General features: G+C 43.0%; 1 protein-coding gene across 4 annotated transcripts in view; it reads left to right on the top strand.

Moving 5' to 3' along the window:
- Window positions 1-19,777, top strand: part of si:dkey-92j12.5 (multiple PDZ domain protein) — a 40,668-nt gene that overhangs the window by 2,960 nt on the left and 17,931 nt on the right. For all 4 annotated transcript variants that reach the window (XM_068726984.1, XM_068726985.1, XM_068726986.1 and 1 more), the window contains exons 4-21: window positions 1,547-1,771; window positions 3,767-3,835; window positions 3,994-4,116; window positions 4,467-4,550; window positions 5,188-5,295; window positions 5,390-5,492; window positions 5,655-5,746; window positions 6,162-6,375; window positions 6,623-6,697; window positions 7,324-7,403; window positions 7,555-7,701; window positions 9,255-9,440; window positions 9,612-9,773; window positions 10,139-10,348; window positions 10,967-11,137; window positions 13,616-13,739; window positions 15,739-15,937; window positions 19,718-19,777. The exon at window positions 19,718-19,777 is cut by the window's right edge and continues 267 nt beyond it. In XM_068726984.1, coding sequence (XP_068583085.1) covers window positions 1,547-1,771; window positions 3,767-3,835; window positions 3,994-4,116; window positions 4,467-4,550; window positions 5,188-5,295; window positions 5,390-5,492; window positions 5,655-5,746; window positions 6,162-6,375; window positions 6,623-6,697; window positions 7,324-7,403; window positions 7,555-7,701; window positions 9,255-9,440; window positions 9,612-9,773; window positions 10,139-10,348; window positions 10,967-11,137; window positions 13,616-13,739; window positions 15,739-15,937; window positions 19,718-19,777 — 2,432 coding nt within the window. The remainder of the gene's footprint in view (window positions 1-1,546; window positions 1,772-3,766; window positions 3,836-3,993; window positions 4,117-4,466; window positions 4,551-5,187; window positions 5,296-5,389; window positions 5,493-5,654; window positions 5,747-6,161; window positions 6,376-6,622; window positions 6,698-7,323; window positions 7,404-7,554; window positions 7,702-9,254; window positions 9,441-9,611; window positions 9,774-10,138; window positions 10,349-10,966; window positions 11,138-13,615; window positions 13,740-15,738; window positions 15,938-19,717) is intronic.

Consider the following 19,777-nt stretch of genomic DNA (forward strand, 5'->3'; position numbering starts at 1 on the left):
GTCAAGTCCCAAGTCAAGACAGGCAAGTCTATAGTCAAGACAGACAAGTTCCAAGTCAAGATAGGCAAGTAAAGACAGCAAGTCCCGAATTAAGTCCTAAATCAAGTCCCAAGTCAATTAAGGCAAGTCCAACATCAAGCCCCAAATCAAGACAGGCAAGTCCTCAGTCCTAAACCTTGACTTTTGAGTCCTAAACAAGTCATAGTGCACTTTTCCATAAATGGAATGCCATTTTGAGCCTGCTTCTGTAATTTTCAAACCACATGTTTTGTATACTGCAATTTCTTTTGTTGACCACTGCATATTTTTAGGTACGCAAACAAAATAATCTTTTCTTTTATAATTTTTTTTGCCAACTGGCGCTCAGTAACCGAACGTTATTTTCTCACGGTTCTCTCCTGCAACTTGTTTGGATGCTGTCGGACTTGTTCAAATAAATCGGATCCAGGGAATCAAGTGTCGACTGGCTGGGAACGAATAGCGTTAGCTGATTCAGGAAATGAATTGATTCATGGCACAGCTTTTAAATAGCACACTTTTTAATATTTGAGTACTTCTTCCATCCACCACTGTTGTCAACAGTAATGATCATGTCTGTTGTGGTGTATTGTAATAAGATAACCCTAAAGCGCCACGGTCTACACACACACACACACACACACACACACACACACACACACACACACAAACAAGGATTATTACATTAGCGTTGTGTGCTCTGTGGGAGCCTGTAGCCATTTAGCATCTCTGCATTCCAGGAAACATGGCACTGGATCATGTCAGTGGTTTCTGGATTTTTCTCTGGACAGACACTGACACAATTTTTGTTCAGGGTCTTGTATCTTTCAAAAATCCCAGGTTTTATATAAAGCTTAGAATTATTATTATTGTGATAGTGCTATCTTTTATTCTACTACTGCTATTCCAACAGGTTTCAAAGTTGTTTGATTGAAATAGCATGCAGATCAGATATAAGCATCTTGCAAAAAATCCTTTTAAACTTTGAAGCAGAACACCGAAAAGACAAAAGAGAACCGTTTGTGCTTATGTGGTATTGAACAGAAGCCCTTATCTCAGATCCTTGTGGTCCTGCTCTCCTATCTTTTCCCTCTCTGCTCCATTTTAAACCTATCTTTCTGTACTTTCTTTTTCTTCTTTTGGCTCGCACACGTTCTCCCTCCCTCCCACATCTTTCTTCATTGTATCACAATGCCCTCCTTTCTCAATTTGTTAATCCTTTCTATTATCCTCCATCACTGTCTCGGCCTATTCCTCTCTCTCTCTATATATATCTTCTTTTCCAATTAATGCCTCAACCTCTCTATCAATTCCCCTTCCTCATCTCTTTATCTCCCTCATTCATTTTCTTCCCAATCTTTCTTTCTCCCTTACCTCCATCTGTCGATCCTTCTCTCATTCATCTACTCTCTCTATCCCACCAAACCCATCTCCTTTTACTTGCATCCACTCCATTTTTACACTTTTATCCTCTTTCTCCCTCATGCCCTTATTTATCCATCACTTATTGCTCTCTCAATCCTACCAGGGGAAGATTTCCAAATCCGTGTCCATGAACTGTGGCCCCTGCCAGGGCATGGCGCTGGACCTGAAGATGCTGAGCCACAGCGACTCCTACACATGGGCCATGGAGAACCGAGGGCCCAGCGCCGGCAGATCCATCCACAGGGCCGGCAGCATCTCCTCCCTGGGCTCGCAGGATCTGTCTTTCTCAGACATCTACCCAGAGAACTGCGTTCCCACTGAATCGCAAGTACGTAAAAAAATACACTTCGTAAATGAGAGGTAGTTTGGTAAAAGGAAGCAATTTATTTTTAAAGTCCATGAACCATATATTATATACAGTTGTGGTCAAAAGTTTACATACACTTGTAAAGAACATAATGTCATGGCTCTCTTGAGTTTCCAGTTATTTCTACAACTCTGATTTTTCTCTGATAGAGTGATTGGAACAGATACTTCTTTGTCACAAAAAACATTCATGAAGTTTGGTTCTTTCATGACTTTATTATGGGTTAACAGAAAAAGTGATCAAATCTGCTGGGTCAAAAATATACATACAGCAGTGCTAATATTTGGTTACATGTCCCTTGGCCATTTTCACTTCAATTAGGCGCTTTTGGTAGCCATCCACAAGCTTCTGGCAAGCTTCTCGTTGAGTCTTTGACCACTCCTCTTGACAGAATTGGTGCAGTTCAGTTAAATTTGATGGCTTTCTGACATGGACTTGTTTCTTCAGCATTGTCCACATGTTCTCAATGGGATTTAAGTCAGGACTTTGGGAAGGCCATTCTAAAACCCTAATTCTAGCCTGATTTAGCCATTCCATTACCACTTTTGATGTGTGTTTGGGGTCATTGTCCTGTTGGAACACCCAACTGCGCCCAAGACCCAACCTTCGGGCTGATGATTTTAGGTTATCTTGAAGAATTTGAAGGTAATCCTCCTTCTTCATTATCCCATTTACTCTCTGTAAAGCACCAGTTCCATTGGCAGCAAAACAGCCCCACAGCATAATACTACCACCACCGTGCTTGACGGTAGGCATGGTGTTCTTGGGGTTAAAGGCCTCACCTTTTCTCCTCCAAACATATTGCTGGGCATTGTGGCCAAACAGCTCGATTTTTGTTTCGTCTGACCACAGAACTTTCCTCCAGAAGGTCTTATCTTTGTCCATGTGATCAGCAGCAAACTTCAGTCGAGCCTTAAGGTGCCGCTTTTGGAGCAAGGGCTTCCTTCTTGCACGGCAGCCTTTGTCCATGGAGATGCAAAACACGCTTGACTGTGGACACTGACACCTGTGTTCCAGCAGCTTCTAATTCTTGGCAGATCTGCTTTTTGGTGGTTCTCGGTTGACTCTTCACCCTCCTGACCAATTTTCTCTCAGCAGCAGGTGATAGCTTGCGTTTTCTTCCTGATCGTGGCAGTGACAAAACAGTGCCATGCACTTTATACTTACAAACAATTGTTTGCACTGTTGCTCTTGGGACCTGCAGCTGCTTTGAAATGGCTCCAAGTGACTTTCCTGACTTGTTCAAGTCAATGATTTGCTTTTTCAGATCCATGCTGAGCTCCTTTGACTTTCCCATTGTAGCGTTTGTGGGCGTTTGTATCCAATGAGCCCTATTTAAATGGCCTCAAAGAAGTCACCAGTTGTAGTCACTCATAATCACTCACAAGAAGTTAAGAGGCCATGCTATGAAGCTCATTTCATTGACACAACTTTCTAAGTCACCAAAATTGCTAATTCATGTTGCTGTATGTATATTTTTGACCCAGCAGATTTTGTCACTTTTTCTGTTAACCCATAATAAAGTCATGAAAGAACCAAACTTCATGAATGTTTTTTGTGACAAAGAAGTATCTGTTCCAATCACTCTATCAGAGAAAAATCAGAGTTGTAGAAATAACTGGAAACTCAAGAGAGCCATGACATTATGTTCTTTACAAGTGTATGTAAACTTTTGACCACAACTGTATATATATATATATATATATATATATATATATATATATATATATATATATATATATATATATATTTATTTTTTTTAATTATTTTTCCCTTTCAAATGTAAAATGTAACTCATCACCATTCCAAATGTCACATTTGATAATATCACATTACATTGTAAAACTCAAGCACAGTTGGATATTACATTGTCTGAAGGCTTCAGCTGATCGTAAGAGGCAACTCTGTTATTTCAGGTTTGCTCATGTTTTACGCTTGACATTTTTATATTTTTAGTACTGCACCCCACCTCGAATCTCCCGCACCATGTCGATGGGGAGAAACCTGTCTGCCATTGCTCACGAGGTACAGTCGGCTTACATGTGAGGTGTTACTGTAGAGCTGGTAAAAAGCGAATGTAGATTAACAATGAAAATCAAACTTGTTTAGCACTTGTTTCACTTTTCTTAATACCACTCTAATTTATTTCTCTCTCCCTCTTCTTTTAACCGCTGCCACGTTAGAGGCGTCATGTGGAGATGATAGAGCTGATTAATGATGGGAAAGGGCTTGGTTTTGGCATCATAGGAGGGCGGAGCACAGGTGTCATGGTCAAGACCATACTTCCTGGCGGAGCTGCCGGAAGGGTAAATCCACCTGCCAATCAACTGCATAGCCAGACCTTGTATAGCAAGTTAAAGGAATAGATCAACATTATGGGGGTGATTCCCTTTTTTTTTTCTTGCTGAGAGTTAGATGAGAAGATTGACACCACTGCTAATACGAGTGGTATCATTCTTCTCACCTAACTCTCAACAACAATAAGTGTCTTTCCAAAATCTCAATCTATTCCTTCCTTATTGATGAATGCAATCTTAGAACCATCAATATACTCAGATGTTGTATTTAACTGAAGTGTGTTTGGTAAAGTCTGCAGATGTATTTAAAGATTTGAACACTTCACACTGAATGTTTGTGTGGTAACGGGGCTCCTTAGGATAAGCGCCTGCGTAGCGGTGATCAAATCCTGCGCATCGGAGATACAGATCTGGCGGGCATGAACAGCGAGCAGGTGGCACAGGTGAGTCTTTGTCTGTAATGATAACATGTGTTTAAATAACAGCTAGGTCTGACCCAGGCTCTGTGTATCCGCTGTTTATCACCAGAAAGTAAGTTCCATAGAAAAGCTGGGATTGATTCTACACACAGTGGAGGACGACAGTCACAAACGGGCCTAAGCTACTCTTAAAGGGCAGCTGTCTCTTAAAGACAGGGTTGGTAACCATGAGAAACTAGCAAGAGTACGTTGGATTTTAATAATTATCCAACCGAAAAATAGTTGCTTAATCGAGCAAGAAAGTCTCCAAGTCGACAACACTGACAGCCCGTCCCTTCAGGCCTTCCTCCAAAGCCACTCCCCCAAAAATGATCAATAAGAACGTAAACAACAAATATGACTAGCTCTCTTTTTAGCAGCTTGTGGAAGACTCAGGTAGCCCGTGCAATCATTACATTTGGGTCGAATGAAATGATTGGATGGCCTTATTACAGTTAAGCAACTTTTTTTCGTCAGAGCATTTTATTCTTTGATTGCAGGATGTAATGAGAATTTCAACAAAATATATCAAAAATGTTTCTGAGAAAGATTGCCAACCCTGCCTTTCATAGATTTTTTCTATGTCACTTTTTCACGTTCACATATGACCACATGACCGCAGGTGCTGCGAAATGCTGGTACCAAGGTGAAACTGCTCATCGCCAGGGATGTTACCAAGGACAACTACCTCTCCTCTCCTGTCCTCAGCCAGGACAGTTTCGACGGCAAGGTGTGAAATAGAAACATTTTCAGAGCCATTGAATGTATAATACAGTATTCCCGATAATAACATGGTTTGTTTCACTGTTGGTCCTTCTTCGCAGCTCAATGACTTGAATGACGACTATGAGTTCAGCGTGCAGTTCACTAAGAACAGTCGGGGCCTGGGATTCACCATTTCCAGCTACATAGGTGACCTAAACTCAGGTAACCATATCTACCGAGTTTGAACAAAAATGTGCTCAACATCAATATTCCAAGCTAGGTTGACGGAAACAAACTGGGAACAAAATGATGAACGATACCTGCTAAATCCGAGGCACAAAATCAATGCTACGTTCTCCTCTTAATTTATCTTGGTCTCTTCAGTCTACAGTGCCGGTGTGATAGTGAAGAGCATAGTGAAAGGCAGCACGGTGGATCAAGATGGACGCATCTACATCGGAGACATCATCCTATCTGTGAGTTCCTGTGAAAAGCTTTATTTCATTTGTTATTGTGCCCTCTTGAGACGAATACCTTGTTGTCTGACATATTTTCTCTGCTGAATCTTACCGGTTCTGGAAATCTGCACAGTTTGCATCTTTGAGTAGTTTCATATAAACCAATTAGGGTCTTTTTAAGCCGATGAAGGGGAATTCTTCTGGTTTTGATTTTACTCTCATCCGTCTCTTCATCATCTCTTGTTTTCACCTTGGCTTTCCATCTTTTATTTTATAATTGCTATTGATTTCTTTTTTACTTTCCCCCTTAATTTACCTCTACACCGTGCGCCTCATCTACAAAAAAATGTTGACTCTGTCCCCATCATACCTGTGCTTTCATCCTGGCTCTCTTCCCCTACTCCCCACTGATACATTGTCTCGTCTCCCTCAGGTGGACGGGGCGAGCCTGCAGGGCTGCAGCGAGCAGCGCGCCATGGAGGTGCTGAGGAGGACGGGCCCCCTGGTCCGACTGAGGTTGCTGAGGAAGGCTGTCCGCCTGAGTCACATCCTGCCCCCGGTCCCTCCACTGCAGCCCCTCCGACACTCCCACAGCTTCCACGAGGGCAATCCCTACAGACTGGGCCTCAACAGGATTCAAGAGACAGGTTGTTTTGTGCTGAGAGAGGGTTTTTTAAAGTAACTGAGCATATGGGGAACAAATTTAGTAATGATCCACAGCTGTTACCTGCCCAGTCTGGTTAAATCATGATTGAAATAACATTCTGATACCTGCTCAAAAAAGAACAATGCTTGCTGGCAATTTGTACACATTCTTGTGTGTTTGTGTTTGGATCCCTGCAAGCGTGTGCTCAAAATGCATCCCCCCACCGTCCCCCGTCCCCCATCTCCCAGGAATCTGCTCCCTGCGTGAAATTTCCCGGCGAGCGGCATACGCCAACGGACGTCCCCGACACAGTTCCAGAAACGGTAAGCTCCTGCTTCCCGTGCTGCACCGCGGTCTGGAACCACATCAGGGAACTCGGAGTCTGATATGCTGATTGGACTCGGGGAACGGCAATGTGGCAGCGAGGCGTGCTCTTTGATGGGTGTCTATTTATAGAGTTGTTCGGTCGTGTGTTTATCCAACTAATTCAGCTCATTCCGGAGGATTTGTCCCGTGCTCCGCCTGCATGTGCGCCTTCATTTAGACAGGCTTTTTTGGGGGGGGCTTGATTAGAGAGCACAGCCAAATAAGCCCTGATTTCTGCGGGGTTTTAATAGAAGAACGAGAAAACATTAGTTTGCCAAGAAATCACAAGATGGTGGGTGTGAATCTGTGTGTCTGTGGTGTGTGTGTGTGTGTGTGTGTGTGTGTGTGTGTGTGTGTGTGTGTGTGTTGGGGGGGCCTGTCTGAGTGGTTGTGGTTGACATGCTGCTTTGCCACAAGAAGAATTATGTTGTTTTTTTGCTATAAAACAGCCAAAGTGATGTTTTCATATAGGATCCTATTCTTTATTGATTGGATCATCCAGGGCCAGGAACAACAGGAATGGGAATGTGTGTGTATATGTGAGGTGAGGGTGATTGTCTTTGTATGTGTGCACATTTTACAGGTGTGAAACTGACGCAGGCTGAGGAGGAGGACCTGAGGAAGAGGTGGCAGCATGCAGTCGGACAGCGATATGAAGTCATTGTACGTCTCTGTAGTTCAAAATAGTAATTTACTATGACATGCATAGAATAACTATTAGTATTGTACGTATGGGAATGTTTTATTATTTTTATTTACATGTAATTTACAATTCAAGGAAGAAAAACCCTCCCTCTTCACATCACTCTTTTAGGTGTGTCAGCTGGAGCGTTTCAGTGAGACAAGCGGTCTCGGCATCAGTCTGGAGGCTCGGGCGGGACATCACTACCTGTGCTCCGTCTTACCCGAGGGCCCCGTTGGCCAAAGCAGCAAGATTTTTACTGGAGACCAGATATTGGAGGTAACCGACTCATCTGCAACTCAACTCAAGCTCAAGATACAAGATCATAAAAGGAGTAGCGCGGACATTTTAACATGAACCGTTATCACGTTGTAGCGAGCTGACCTCCATATAAACTTAGCTGACCTTTAGCAAGTCGCAGACGCACAGAGAGGTTTTGTAGTAACGACTAAAAAAGCAAATGAGTAAAGTGTAACAACTTAATGCTTCATCCTCACTCTTGTCACAGCGTAGCAAAGCACAATGCTGTCCCCAGACGAGTGACAACTTTGTTTGGCTCATTTTCTGTAACCGGCATAGCATTATAGCATGTTGTAATTAGCAAGGCTAGTTAGCTTCAATGCTTCGCTGGTTACAGAAGTGATGGTTGCAAAAAGAAACTCTAATTGTACAGAAGCCTATGAGAAAAGGACCTCACTTGATTTATGACCTCAGTAAACATTGTGAACATGAGTTTACAGTCTCAATCTCTAGTTTCAAGTCTTCTTCAATACAGCATGATGTTCATTTTGGAAGCTATCGTCCCATATAGAGTAAAATAGACCATAAAACAAGGTATGCTTTATGACGGGGCTACCTTGTGATTGACAGGCTGCTACCCTCGGCATTGTCCGGTTAAGGAGTTGTTTGTGATTTTTTTCCTCTTCACATTCTAACCCTTTCACAGTGTGTTTTCAGTTCATGAAAGTTAATTGAAACTTTCTGGTCCAGAAAAATGTCTTTTTTCACCATTGTTTGTACTTAGCTCCACCCTGTCGTGTCACTTCTGGTTGCAAAAAACTAAGATGGCGGCGTCCGAAATGCCGATCTCTAGGCTTCAAAGCCGTAGTCGACAAACCAATGGATGACGTCACGGTGACTACGTCCACTTCTTACATACATTTTACAGACAACACCAGTTATCACCACGCAATTTCAAGTACAGCATACAACATAAGAAGGTGGGTGTGAGTACGTGTGCCTCTGCGCATTTGAGCTTGCCCTCCTCCCCCTCCGCTGGGCCAGTTCACGCACCCACGCATATCGTTCATCATGACGAGCACTCAGATGAACTCACGCACAGTAGCTTTTTGCTTGCTGTCTAGAAAACACGGCAAACTGTTTGGTGTCCTCCATGTCTCTTTTGAGCGTGCAAGCAAACAACTGTGTCGCAGCTCAACCACTTTGATCTCCAGACGACATCTGCATGGCGACGCTGCTGTTCAGCTCTGTTTTTAAATGAGCCTCACAAGGTTTAGTTTCCGCTTGCGGCTTTAATTGTTCCTGCTGTGACTTGATGTGCTGTGGCCGCTAATTGCTCGACACCCCAAAACTGAAATATCACGAAAAATATCCAATTTTAGGGAAGATTTCATTCATCATCACAATCACAGGAAGACATACTCTGTTAAATTCAACGTTAACCTCTGATAATCAGCACAGTTGTGTTTTCTCAGGTCATTGAAAAGCTTGAAGCATGACTAACTGACCATAGGAATATCTATTTTAGAAAAACACTGTTACTATTACTATATTAGAAATATACACATGTATATTAAGTATCCTCCTGGCAGGTGAATGGGATCCCTCTCATTGGAGAGACACATAAGGAGGTGGTCAATATTCTGAAGGAGCTGCCGAAGCATGTCTGCCTGGTGTGCTCGCACATTGTACCCCCGGCGATTCCCGACAGCGATGAGGAAGAGGACGATGACGTCCATCTCACTCTGAAAGAGCTGCTGGCCGAGTTCAACGACAAGGTGAAGGCACACATTGGTGAAAGGGGGAATGGAGGGGTTAGGCATTAGTGTAAAACAGTAAAGACTACACTGGAATTGTTACACATCCTCTGCATTTGACATGCCACTCAGAAAATGCCCCCCGACAACGTGAATTAACCTCTTTCCCTCTGTCCTCTTTGCTTGTCCCAGTTGGACCAGGGTTGTGTCATTCCCTGTCCCACGGCTGAGGACATCACCAAGCGTGGCGTGCCCCCCATGTCTCCTCCTCTGGCCATGTGGGAGAGAGATGCTCAGGTGGTCGAGCTGGAGAAAGGCGAGTCGGGACTGGGCTTCAGTATCCTGGATTACCAGGTCAGAGACATGCCCCCTGAGCCCTTCTGTAGATAGAACAGACTGGAATAGGCTGCGGTCTAAGAATAGCAGTGTCAGGTTGGATAGGGCGAAGACAATAGAGAAGCATGTGGACTTCTTGTATTCTGGGTATTTGTGTGCTGAACCACTGAGACTGGAAAGTATTTCAGCGTTAAGGCTTTACTGCCATGTAAGAAAATAAGAGCTTTACTACAGCTGGTTGCCACTCTATGAAACCACACAATCCTTTGACTTTCATACCGGTGCCTTTTTATTCTGTTGTTTACCTGCATCCATCTAGCACACGATGCATCTAATTGATCTCAAAGTCCTTGTGTATCTGCCATCCTTGTGTCTAACTCTAGGATCCAGAAGATGCCACCAAAACAGTTCTGGTAATCCGGTCCTTGGTGCCCGGAGGTGTAGCAGATCAAGACGGTCGGCTGCTGCCTGGTGACCGACTCATGTTCGTCAACGAGAGTGACTTAGAGGGCTCCAGCCTGGATTATGCCGTGCACGTCCTGAAGTCCACCGGCTATGGCTCTGTCCGCATTGGAGTTGCCAAACCACTGCCGGTATGTAAAGAGATGGGGGGGGGTTATACCATATACACTACTTAATTTTGCAAAATACATGTTCTTGAAAATCCAATTAGAAGCTGAATCTGTTTTTGGCTAATCCAGCAAATTGAATACAACTAACAAATTAAGTTCTAATACATTAATACAGTAATACATTACTATTATGTTATGTGTCTGACAGTAGACACGTTATATATTGTCATACAATCTACTGTATATCATCATATAATTGGCTGCAGCATATGTACCCATAAATTTAAAAGTGGACTTTTTATTCAGGATTCTTTACTTTTATATTAATAAACTAATAAAGATATGCAAGACCATTACCTAATTGTGTGGGTTTTTTTTCCCCAAGAGCACAGCATTTCTTCCCCTTATTGTTGTGGACTTGTGGCTTAGTAACAAGCAACACGAGAATCCAGTTACAGGCCGTCTGAATTTTTAATGCAGCTGAGAGACGAACACAATGCTCGACCACACTACAGATAGAGAGAGAGTGGGAGAGGAGAAGGAGGTGTCTAATTTACAGTCACCTTCTTTAGCCTCACTTTTAAAGCAAATAGCCCTTTTTTTTCTTGATTTCAACTTTTGGAAATTTTGCTTTCTCAGCTGGAATTGTGCGGCGGCTTGACGCCCATCTCAGAGAGGAGCCTGCGGGTTTCCTACGATGACACCGACAGCCACAGTCAGATCAGCCTGCTAGCCGAGGCAACAGAGGCTAACGCCAACACCCGCAACTCCGAGGACAACAGCATCATTCAGCCGTGTTACATTTCAACGGTATGTCAAACAGCAAAAAAATGATTTACGATTCATTGATATTGCCGGAAAGTTCATTTTACATATTTTCTGCTCACTCTTTTGTGGTTTACAAAACCAGTAGAACTTTGGTCCACAGGAGAGTAAAGGGCAGGTTGTCTCCTGCAGTTGGCTTGACAAATAGTTAGGTGCTGCAGAATTATTATTTTAAAGCACCAGTTCTGTCTATACTCTCTGCTGAACATAGATCCTAAATAAATATAATTGTCAGTCTTCTAAGTTTGAACGTTCCAAATCTGTTATTTTGTTCATAATAATCATGCACAACCACCACACGTGATTCTCGTAAACCAGCATTTGCTTGACGCTTTGGACTCAGCAGGAAGCATCTTTGCTGTGACAGTTACACTAACGCCACAGGTGTCTGAATCTTGTGGTCCATCACACAGGAAGCGTCGCTCATTACCATGCAAACCTGAGATTCTGTGGGTAGCCATTTTGAGTTGCAGAAAGGAGATTACCATGATGGCGTTTGTTCGCTCCCTTCTCGTTCTACAGCGGCGAGCTTAGAGCCAGCTGTATCAGTATCAGTAGGCCAGGTAGAGAGAAAGTGTTCCGTGTCAACGACTTTGTTTCTCCATTGTGGTCTCAACTCAATCCTATTGATGCAGCCCTTTTGTTCTCACTTTTGCTTAATTATCAACAATTGCCTCTCAATGAAAAGTGCTTACTGCTTACACGACATTGGCGCCTGGTCCAGCACAAGGGCGCCTTAATGTATCTCTTTCACACACACACACACACACACACACACACACACACACACACACAGAGGCTCAGAGCAGCAAGAGTCAGTGTGTTCTCATCAAAGACCGGCTTGTTGCAAAGGTATAGCTTCAGAACTTCAGGGTAGCTTGCACTTTCTGTGAAGGTTCAAAGTCGATCTCCTGTTTGCCCCTTTTTTTTCTTTGTGAAGTGCCCCGAGGGACCAAAGAATCTTCCTCTCAGCATGTTTTACATCTCAGAATTACTCCGAAGGCTTTCTCCCCAGAGAGTTGATAGTTGTTTGAAATCTTTTTTTTTTTTTATCACATCAGAAATCTGATTGGTCGTGATGATAGTAGGTTAGGACATTAGTGCATAACGGTGTATTTTTCAAGAAGTTAGATCTGCTCCATGTACAATAATGTGCGCAAGAGCTAATGTTGTAGCAAATCTGCAATGGCAGCAGGGCCCCCGGGATGGCTTGTCTGTCGGTCGGTTGGTCGGTCTACCATTTTGATCCAGACTGAAATATTTTAACAAATGAAATATATCTCAACTAGTATTTGATGAATTTCCTCTAGCACCTCTCTGAGGTTGATATTTTTGGTTCAGGAGTCAAACATCCTGATAAAACAAGAGTAAGAGTCTAAAGCCATGCTAGCAGCTTTGTGTGGCTACTCATGGTAACATGCTCACAGTAGCATGTTACCATTCCATTTATTGAAGTATCGCATTAGAAAAGTTAAAACAGCAAAATTCAATAAATCTTCCTTAATTGTGCAAAAAAAGTTTTTTCCCTTTGTTGAAAAAGAGTTTGTGCTAAATGGGTTATGGAAAGGCTTTTATCGAAATATTTAACTCGTATGACAAGATTAGCTGTTTCTGCTTTCAGCGTTTGTTTACTAGGCAGATCGTGCATAGCCTATAGCGCCAACTTCTGACCAAAGTACGCTCCAGCCAAGTTAATTCGCTCCAAACCAGTTGATATAATTGCCCCTAGGATATAATTTTTTTACGGCGTCCAGAAGTTTGCTTAAAATTTGCTAAACAGTTGAATGGAATGGTTTAGCAGGTAAAACATAAACTATGTTTGTCATTTTATGTATGTAATCATATTTTACATAAGAAGTGGACTTAGTCATCGTGATGTCACCCATTGGTTTGTGGACTGCCCTTTTGAAGCCTTGAGTTCGGCAATTTTGCCGTTGCTACTTGGATTACAGCCGTCGCCACTTGGCTTTTTTGCAACCAATGAACGGAAGTTACCATAATTGTAATGCGAGAAGTGACATAGATAGCCAGATACGGCTCTGGTAGCGGTAGTGACCTGTCAATCACAGTAAGCCCGCCCTAAAGCATACCCTGCTTTATGGTCTATTTTACTCTAAACGAACTACAATTTGAATCATGTTGTATTGAAAAAGACTTGAAACTAGCTTGAGACTTTACTGAGGTAATAAATCAAGTGAGAAGTAGTCATTTTCTCATAGACTTCTATACAATCTGACTTCTTTTTGCAACCAGAGGAGTCGCCCCCTGCTGGTCAGTAGAGAAGATGCAAGTTTTAAGACACTTCTGCATGCTAACAGCTGAGGCTGTTGAGCGAGAGGAAAAGTCAGAGGATCACCACAGTAAGTTATCCTCTGGGGACCACGACTACCTGAAGAAAGTTCCATGACAATCCTTCCAATAGTTCCTCCCACTCACTTGTGCCCTCTGTTATCCCTCTCGCAGGAAAACCAGCTGCGGCATCGTTTCCACATCATGGAGGACGACTACAGGCAGCGGGCGCCGCCTCTGCCCCCCCGCACCAGCTTTGAGAGGACAATCACTGTTGTCCGGGGCAACCGTAGCCTTGGTATGTTCTCCGTCTTTCTCATGGTGATGGTGTCTTGGTGTGTGTACGTCGCTGGCACGGCGATAATGGCGCTAATAGGCGGCGGTGATGACGACCGCCCCGAAGAGTAGTGGTGTGCTCCTCATACCTGAGAGGAGGAGATGATTACTGTGTGTGTGTGTGTGTGTGTGTGTGTGTGTGTGTGTGTGTGTGTGTGTCTGAGAGGCTAGCATGGGGGTGCATGAGCAGTAATCCATTAAAACCAATAAGTATATATTAATCTCTAAATACATTTATGTTTATACTCCAGTGCTGAGAGTTTATTGGTTAATCAAACATTTCAGGATGGAAAACAAGGCGCTCCTGCACTTTAATCTAGGTGCACTGTGCAAAGCACAAGGAAACAAACTCAACACACTATTTTGTGTGTGTGTGTGTGTGTGTGTGTGTGTGTGTGTGTGTGTGTGTGTGTGTGTGTGTGTGTGTGTGTGTGTGTGTGTGTGTGTGTGTGTATATGTGTTAAGATTATGTAAATGTTCATAGGTAGAAAAAGAATATCAAGGTCATAACCTGCAGTCTGTGTGTCAGTGCATTCTTTGGTTTTCATCTGTTTAAATTGTTGTAGGTCTGCTTGCTGAGTTATTTAATGCAGCATGGTGTTCTGGATATCCAAATGTGGAGGGTTTACAGATGTTCTGTGTTTTATGTTCATTTAAATATATTTGAACTTCCAAGCAAGTATCTGTAAGGCCTGAATAACTGGGGATTTTTTAACGAGCAATATTATTGTAGTACTATTTGCACTACTTTATATTCTTCCTATTATTAGGTGCCATGTACAATTCTATCCAATGTGCAACTATGACTAAATGCCCATATTTGGAGATGCTATTATGTACAGTACGTAGAGCGTATGGTTGGTTTGTACTGCAAGGACTGTATGGCTTTTATAGCAGGCTGTTAACGGAGAAGCTTTAACGGATCATAATGAGGTCTTTTTTTTTCTTGCCTTGCTCGTCTCAAAACATGAATACTTGCAGCCTGTTTAGAAGTCTTTGTTTTTTCTCGAATGGTATGAACCTATTGCACTTAGTTTGTGGTATCATAAATACTTTTCGTTGAGGTCAAAACAAATAGATTTTCATGTGGGAGTTATTGTTAAAAGTTCACGCAGCAGTTTGTTGTAGAGAAAAACCCCTATGTATTTTTGATGCTGTGTTAAAGTAAATTATAGCACCCATGGAATTTTGAGACATTCATCATAATCTCACCTCAGTCTTCCTCTCATGAAATGTGTGACTTCTGTTCATCTTGTCAGTATCTGTAGTCGTGTATTCCAGGCACTATGATTGTATTGTAATTTAAATGTAATACCAAAAAAAACCAAAACAATCAATAAACGATTTATTTGATCAAAAAAAATAAGCACAAAGTCATTTCTTTGACCAACTTCAAATTATGTACGACCATAGTGTTGTGGATGTGCGTAGTCCTCCAGTAGATAGCAAAGAAGTAATGCAGGCGCCGGAGACTAGATTACCTAAATCGTCGGTTGTAGCCCTTCCTCTCTGCAGTGTGTGTGTGTGTGTGTGTGTGTGTGTGTGTGTGTGTGTGTGTGTGTGTGTGTGTCTGCGTGTGTGTCTGCTTCTGCCTGTTTGCATTAATGAAGTGTTTGTGTAATCCGCCTAGCGTCCGATTGGATCAAGCCAAAGTCAGGTGTTTGTGCTGCTGGCGTGTGCTTCCCCTGGAGTCACCTGCGCCCTCTGTGGGTGTCCGCGATTGCGCGCCTCTGTGACGGATGATGCCGTGTAAATGTCAAACATGCGTAGCCATGTTTGCGTGCTAATCTGCCTTAGTGTCTGTCTTGATTATGCTGATTATTCCCGCTGTCAGGTGTGTTGTTTGGGTGACTGTCTTGTCTGTTTGGCATGCATTCAGAGCAGCCTTAGCCAGAACCTCCACTCACCTGTGCCCATGTGTGTGTCTGTGTGTGTGCGTGTGTGTGTGTGCGTGTTGGCAGGGATGTCGGTGAGCGCTATCAAGGATGGCTCAGGCATGCTGGTGCGCAGCGTGGTCCAGGGGGGCTCTGTCAGCCAGGATGGCAGGCTGGGGGTGGGGGACGCCATCTTGGCCATGAACGGAGAGCCTACCTCCAATCTGACCAACGCCAGGGCCAGAGCCGCGCTCCGCAGACACTCCGTCATAGGACCGGAGATAAGGTGAGGAGCCAGTCGCTGTCCCAACGGTAGTCACAGTATGTGTTTGTTCTGGGCTGAAAAAATAAACCCAGAACAGGTGCAGCTCACACAACTCTGTGAAAGCTCTGCAGAATCAGTTTCCTCTTTGGAGAAGCCAGTCTCAAGACTTAATATGAGGAAACTATCAATAAGCCGTCACAGGAAGTGAGCTGCTTTTAAGAGCAATAGGAAGAACAGATTTGATGATTCCCATCCCCCTACAAACCCATTGACGATGACCCTCCGAATCCGATACATTTCTTACTGTGTCACAGGCGTGCTGCAACCCCCTGGCACAAAATGTACACGGGATCACTAGATACTGATATGTTGTCATTGTATTTCGATTAAACTTGGACTCAAGGATGAACTGATTAGAATGTGGAGGTCATAGGTCCAGGTCACTGTGACCTCATGCCCTTTCTCAGATATCTCAGCCTTGAGCGAATTTCGAAAATTTTGGCACAAACGTCCACCTGCACTCAAGGTTGAACTCATTAGAATTTGATGGTCGAAGATCTGAGTTACCTCACAAAAATAAACACTTTTTGGCCGTAATTTAAGAATTCACATGCTATGACATAATGCACACTAATGTCTAATTGGATAAAACAATGAAGTGGTGACATTTTGGACAGCCATGGATCTAAACTGCAACATGACTGGTTGGCGGTAATTGTGGTGTAAAAATAAATGACGTATGTTTGAATAATCTCATCTTCCTTGTCACTGTATATAATCTATTAAAAATGTACGATACTGTACACAACCGCATCACTCATATGCTGAGTGCTGTGCATTTTAACGGCGGTTGCTACCTCACAAACACAAAGGTAATATGTAGTTAGTGTGTGGCTAACATGTAACAGGTAACATGGTATCCTGGCTGTTTCTAATATTCCTGGTCGTAAGAACTTTGGAGATCACGACACAAATCAACATTACAGCAAGAGCATCAAAGTATAAGGCACTTTTGTGGCATATTAAAAAACCAAACTGATTCCAGTCAGTTATTTATAACAGTTATTTATATTACTTGCACTTGCTCGTTCCCTCATGCCATAGTTTAAACACGTCCTTGCTTAAATAAACGAGTAAGCTCTTAGTTTAGAGCGAATTTTGAAAAGTCCTTTGGGTATGCAGAGAACAATCATCCACTGAAAACAAAGTAATTGAATACTGCTCACATTTTCTAGATCTTGACAGTGTGTGTGCCTCGAATGAGTGAGTATAGTTCTTCATAAATATAAATATGCGCTCTGCGCAGTGACAGACATGACTGTCGCCGCATCATCGTGGATAAACGTTCTTGTCGCACTTTTGGATCTCCATCACCACCTTGTTTTTTTTTATGCTGCGGTCATAGTTGAATGAGGCGCTGCAGACATGTTAAATTAGATTCAATGATGAAATTTTAAAGATTGCCCGAGGGGGAAATTGGGTAAATTATAACTTGCTGTGTAACATCAGCAGTTATGGCTCCACATCAACAATGCTTGTTTGGCTGATTGGAGATGTGCCCCACCTCCACCACCATGCTGCCCTGCTAAACACCCACACTATCTCTCTCTCTCTCTCTCTCTCTCTCTCTCTCTCTCTCTCTCTCCAACTCTCTCTCTCTCTCTCTCCAACTCTCTCTCCCTTCCTCATCCTCTCTCCCTCTTGCTCTTACAGGCACACACACACACACACACACACTTATGCACACACATACACAGCCTTTCAATGGTCTAACCTCCAAAAACACCTTTTTCCTGCTATGGGAAATATCTCTGAATAATTCATCCCTCATCTCACCTTGAACAGTGTGCTTCTGAATAAAAGAGTGTTTTAAAGAGCCTCTCATAGATGCACACCACAATACACACACACACACATGCACAGACAACCACATTCTGTCTTCCTCTATCACCCTCACGCACACGCTCTCGCTGCCTCCTCCTGCTGACAAGCACTGCAGACAAACTAGCGGAGTGGAGTGGAGGCAGATGAGTTGCTTTGGCAGCCTCAGAATAAGACCGACATAGATGGGTGAGGGCTTGTCACTATCAAACTGCCTCTGTTGAGACACGACAGGCTGTCCACATGGCTCAGTCACAACAGCTTAGCGCGGAAGACCTCCATATTCAATCTGCCACCATGAGAGGAATTGGCTCTTTCAGCTGAACCAAACTGCATGTCTAGGGGTAGCGTCACACAACAATGGAAGCTGGAGGAGGGGTATGGGGCTTTAATGATGTCCTTGACGCTTTACTTAAATTATGTTGTTTGAGCCATAGCTTAGATAGATCTGGGTTTATGCAAATCATATTTTTTCTTATTATAAATGTTGTGTGTTAGGAAATCTTGGAACCGTCTTGATTCAGAAATGCATCTTTTAGTATACGTTGAGTCAAAAAATAAGAAATCGTCTTGTACCAACTGCAGCACAACCAATGTGAATAGAGTGGGGCACATCTATACTTTTAGAGCACCTAAATACTTTGACATTTAAGACAGCAGCCTTAAAGTTAGTGATTGTTTTACAAGTCTGCAATATAAAAAGTGTGTTACTAATGCCTAATTGATTACTAATGATGCTTAGAATTATTTTGCATTATTTATTATACATAGCTTCAGGTGCTACCAGCTTTCTCTTCTATTATTTAGTGGTGTATAGTTATAGATACAGTATGTATTTATGTGAATCGGGAATCCAGATTGTTTCCCCTTGTGTCCAGTCTTTGTGCTAAGCTAAGCTAGCCAGCTGCTGGTTGTAGCTTCATATTTACAGTACAGACATTAGAGTGCTGTCAATCTTCTCATTTAACTCTTGATAAGAAAGGGAATCAAATAATCTTCTAAAATGTCAGACTATTCCTTTAAGCAGAAGCGTTTAATTCTTTCCTCCTACAGTGACAGAGGTAAATAGAAAGATGCACTCAGTAAAGTGCAGATCTGTGCAAGTTGTGCAACGACCATTGCTGTATTGTATGATTGCATTAATACAACCCACAATTGGCTAACCCAACGTCTAGACACCAGGAGGCTATAAGGGGTCGTAAATCACACTTCATTCAAAGTCAAAAACAAGCGGCGATGTATGCAGGCAATCATCTCAAAGTTGTTGTATAAGACATTTCATACAAACATGTTGAGCTGTTCGCTGTTAGCCATTTAGACCATCCAAAAATATAAAAGTGAGCTGTCTTCCCCCACTGTGCCTATGGGCAGAGCAGCGGCCGAGGGGTACTCAGCAGAGTGTAGCCAAAGACACCGTCCAAAACACTAAAACTGGCGCACTCAGCTGTGTTATCACTAACAGCCCTCTACCGGCCGGGGGCCGGTTAAGAGTAGTGAGTGAAGAGCCAGCAGACAGTCAATGGCAGTATGAAACATGCAATAATAGGTGTTTTGAGAAAGTGTGAGTCACAGCAACCATGAGACGTCCTTGAGCATGCAGCCATAACTGGCCACCCAAAATATTATGCATTTTGCTGCAGCACAATGCAAAATTATCAGTGGACAGACACAGAGGAGCACGCAGGCGACCAATTGCATGATCCCCCTGGCGGATATAACAACAAAAATCCATCTGTCTGTATAGAAACCATTCATTAAGTGCCATGTCATTTACCTCGTTCCTTGTCATCCTATTAGTCATTGTTTGGTGCTGAAAGTTAAATATATGTACTAATGTGAAAACAGAGTTAGTCATATTAATATTTGAAATGTTTTCATCCCGCCCCCCACACTTCTTCTCCCACATTCCCCTACCCTCAGCATAACCTATGTCCCAGCCCATCAGGTGGATCAGTACCGTACCCGTCTGTGTTTACCCCC

The sequence above is a fragment of the Cebidichthys violaceus genome, unplaced genomic scaffold (assembly GCF_023349555.1).
Source record: "Cebidichthys violaceus isolate CVI_PGR_0920_01 unplaced genomic scaffold, fCebVio1.0.p SCAF_4, whole genome shotgun sequence".
Taxonomy (NCBI): domain Eukaryota; kingdom Metazoa; phylum Chordata; class Actinopteri; order Perciformes; family Stichaeidae; genus Cebidichthys; species Cebidichthys violaceus.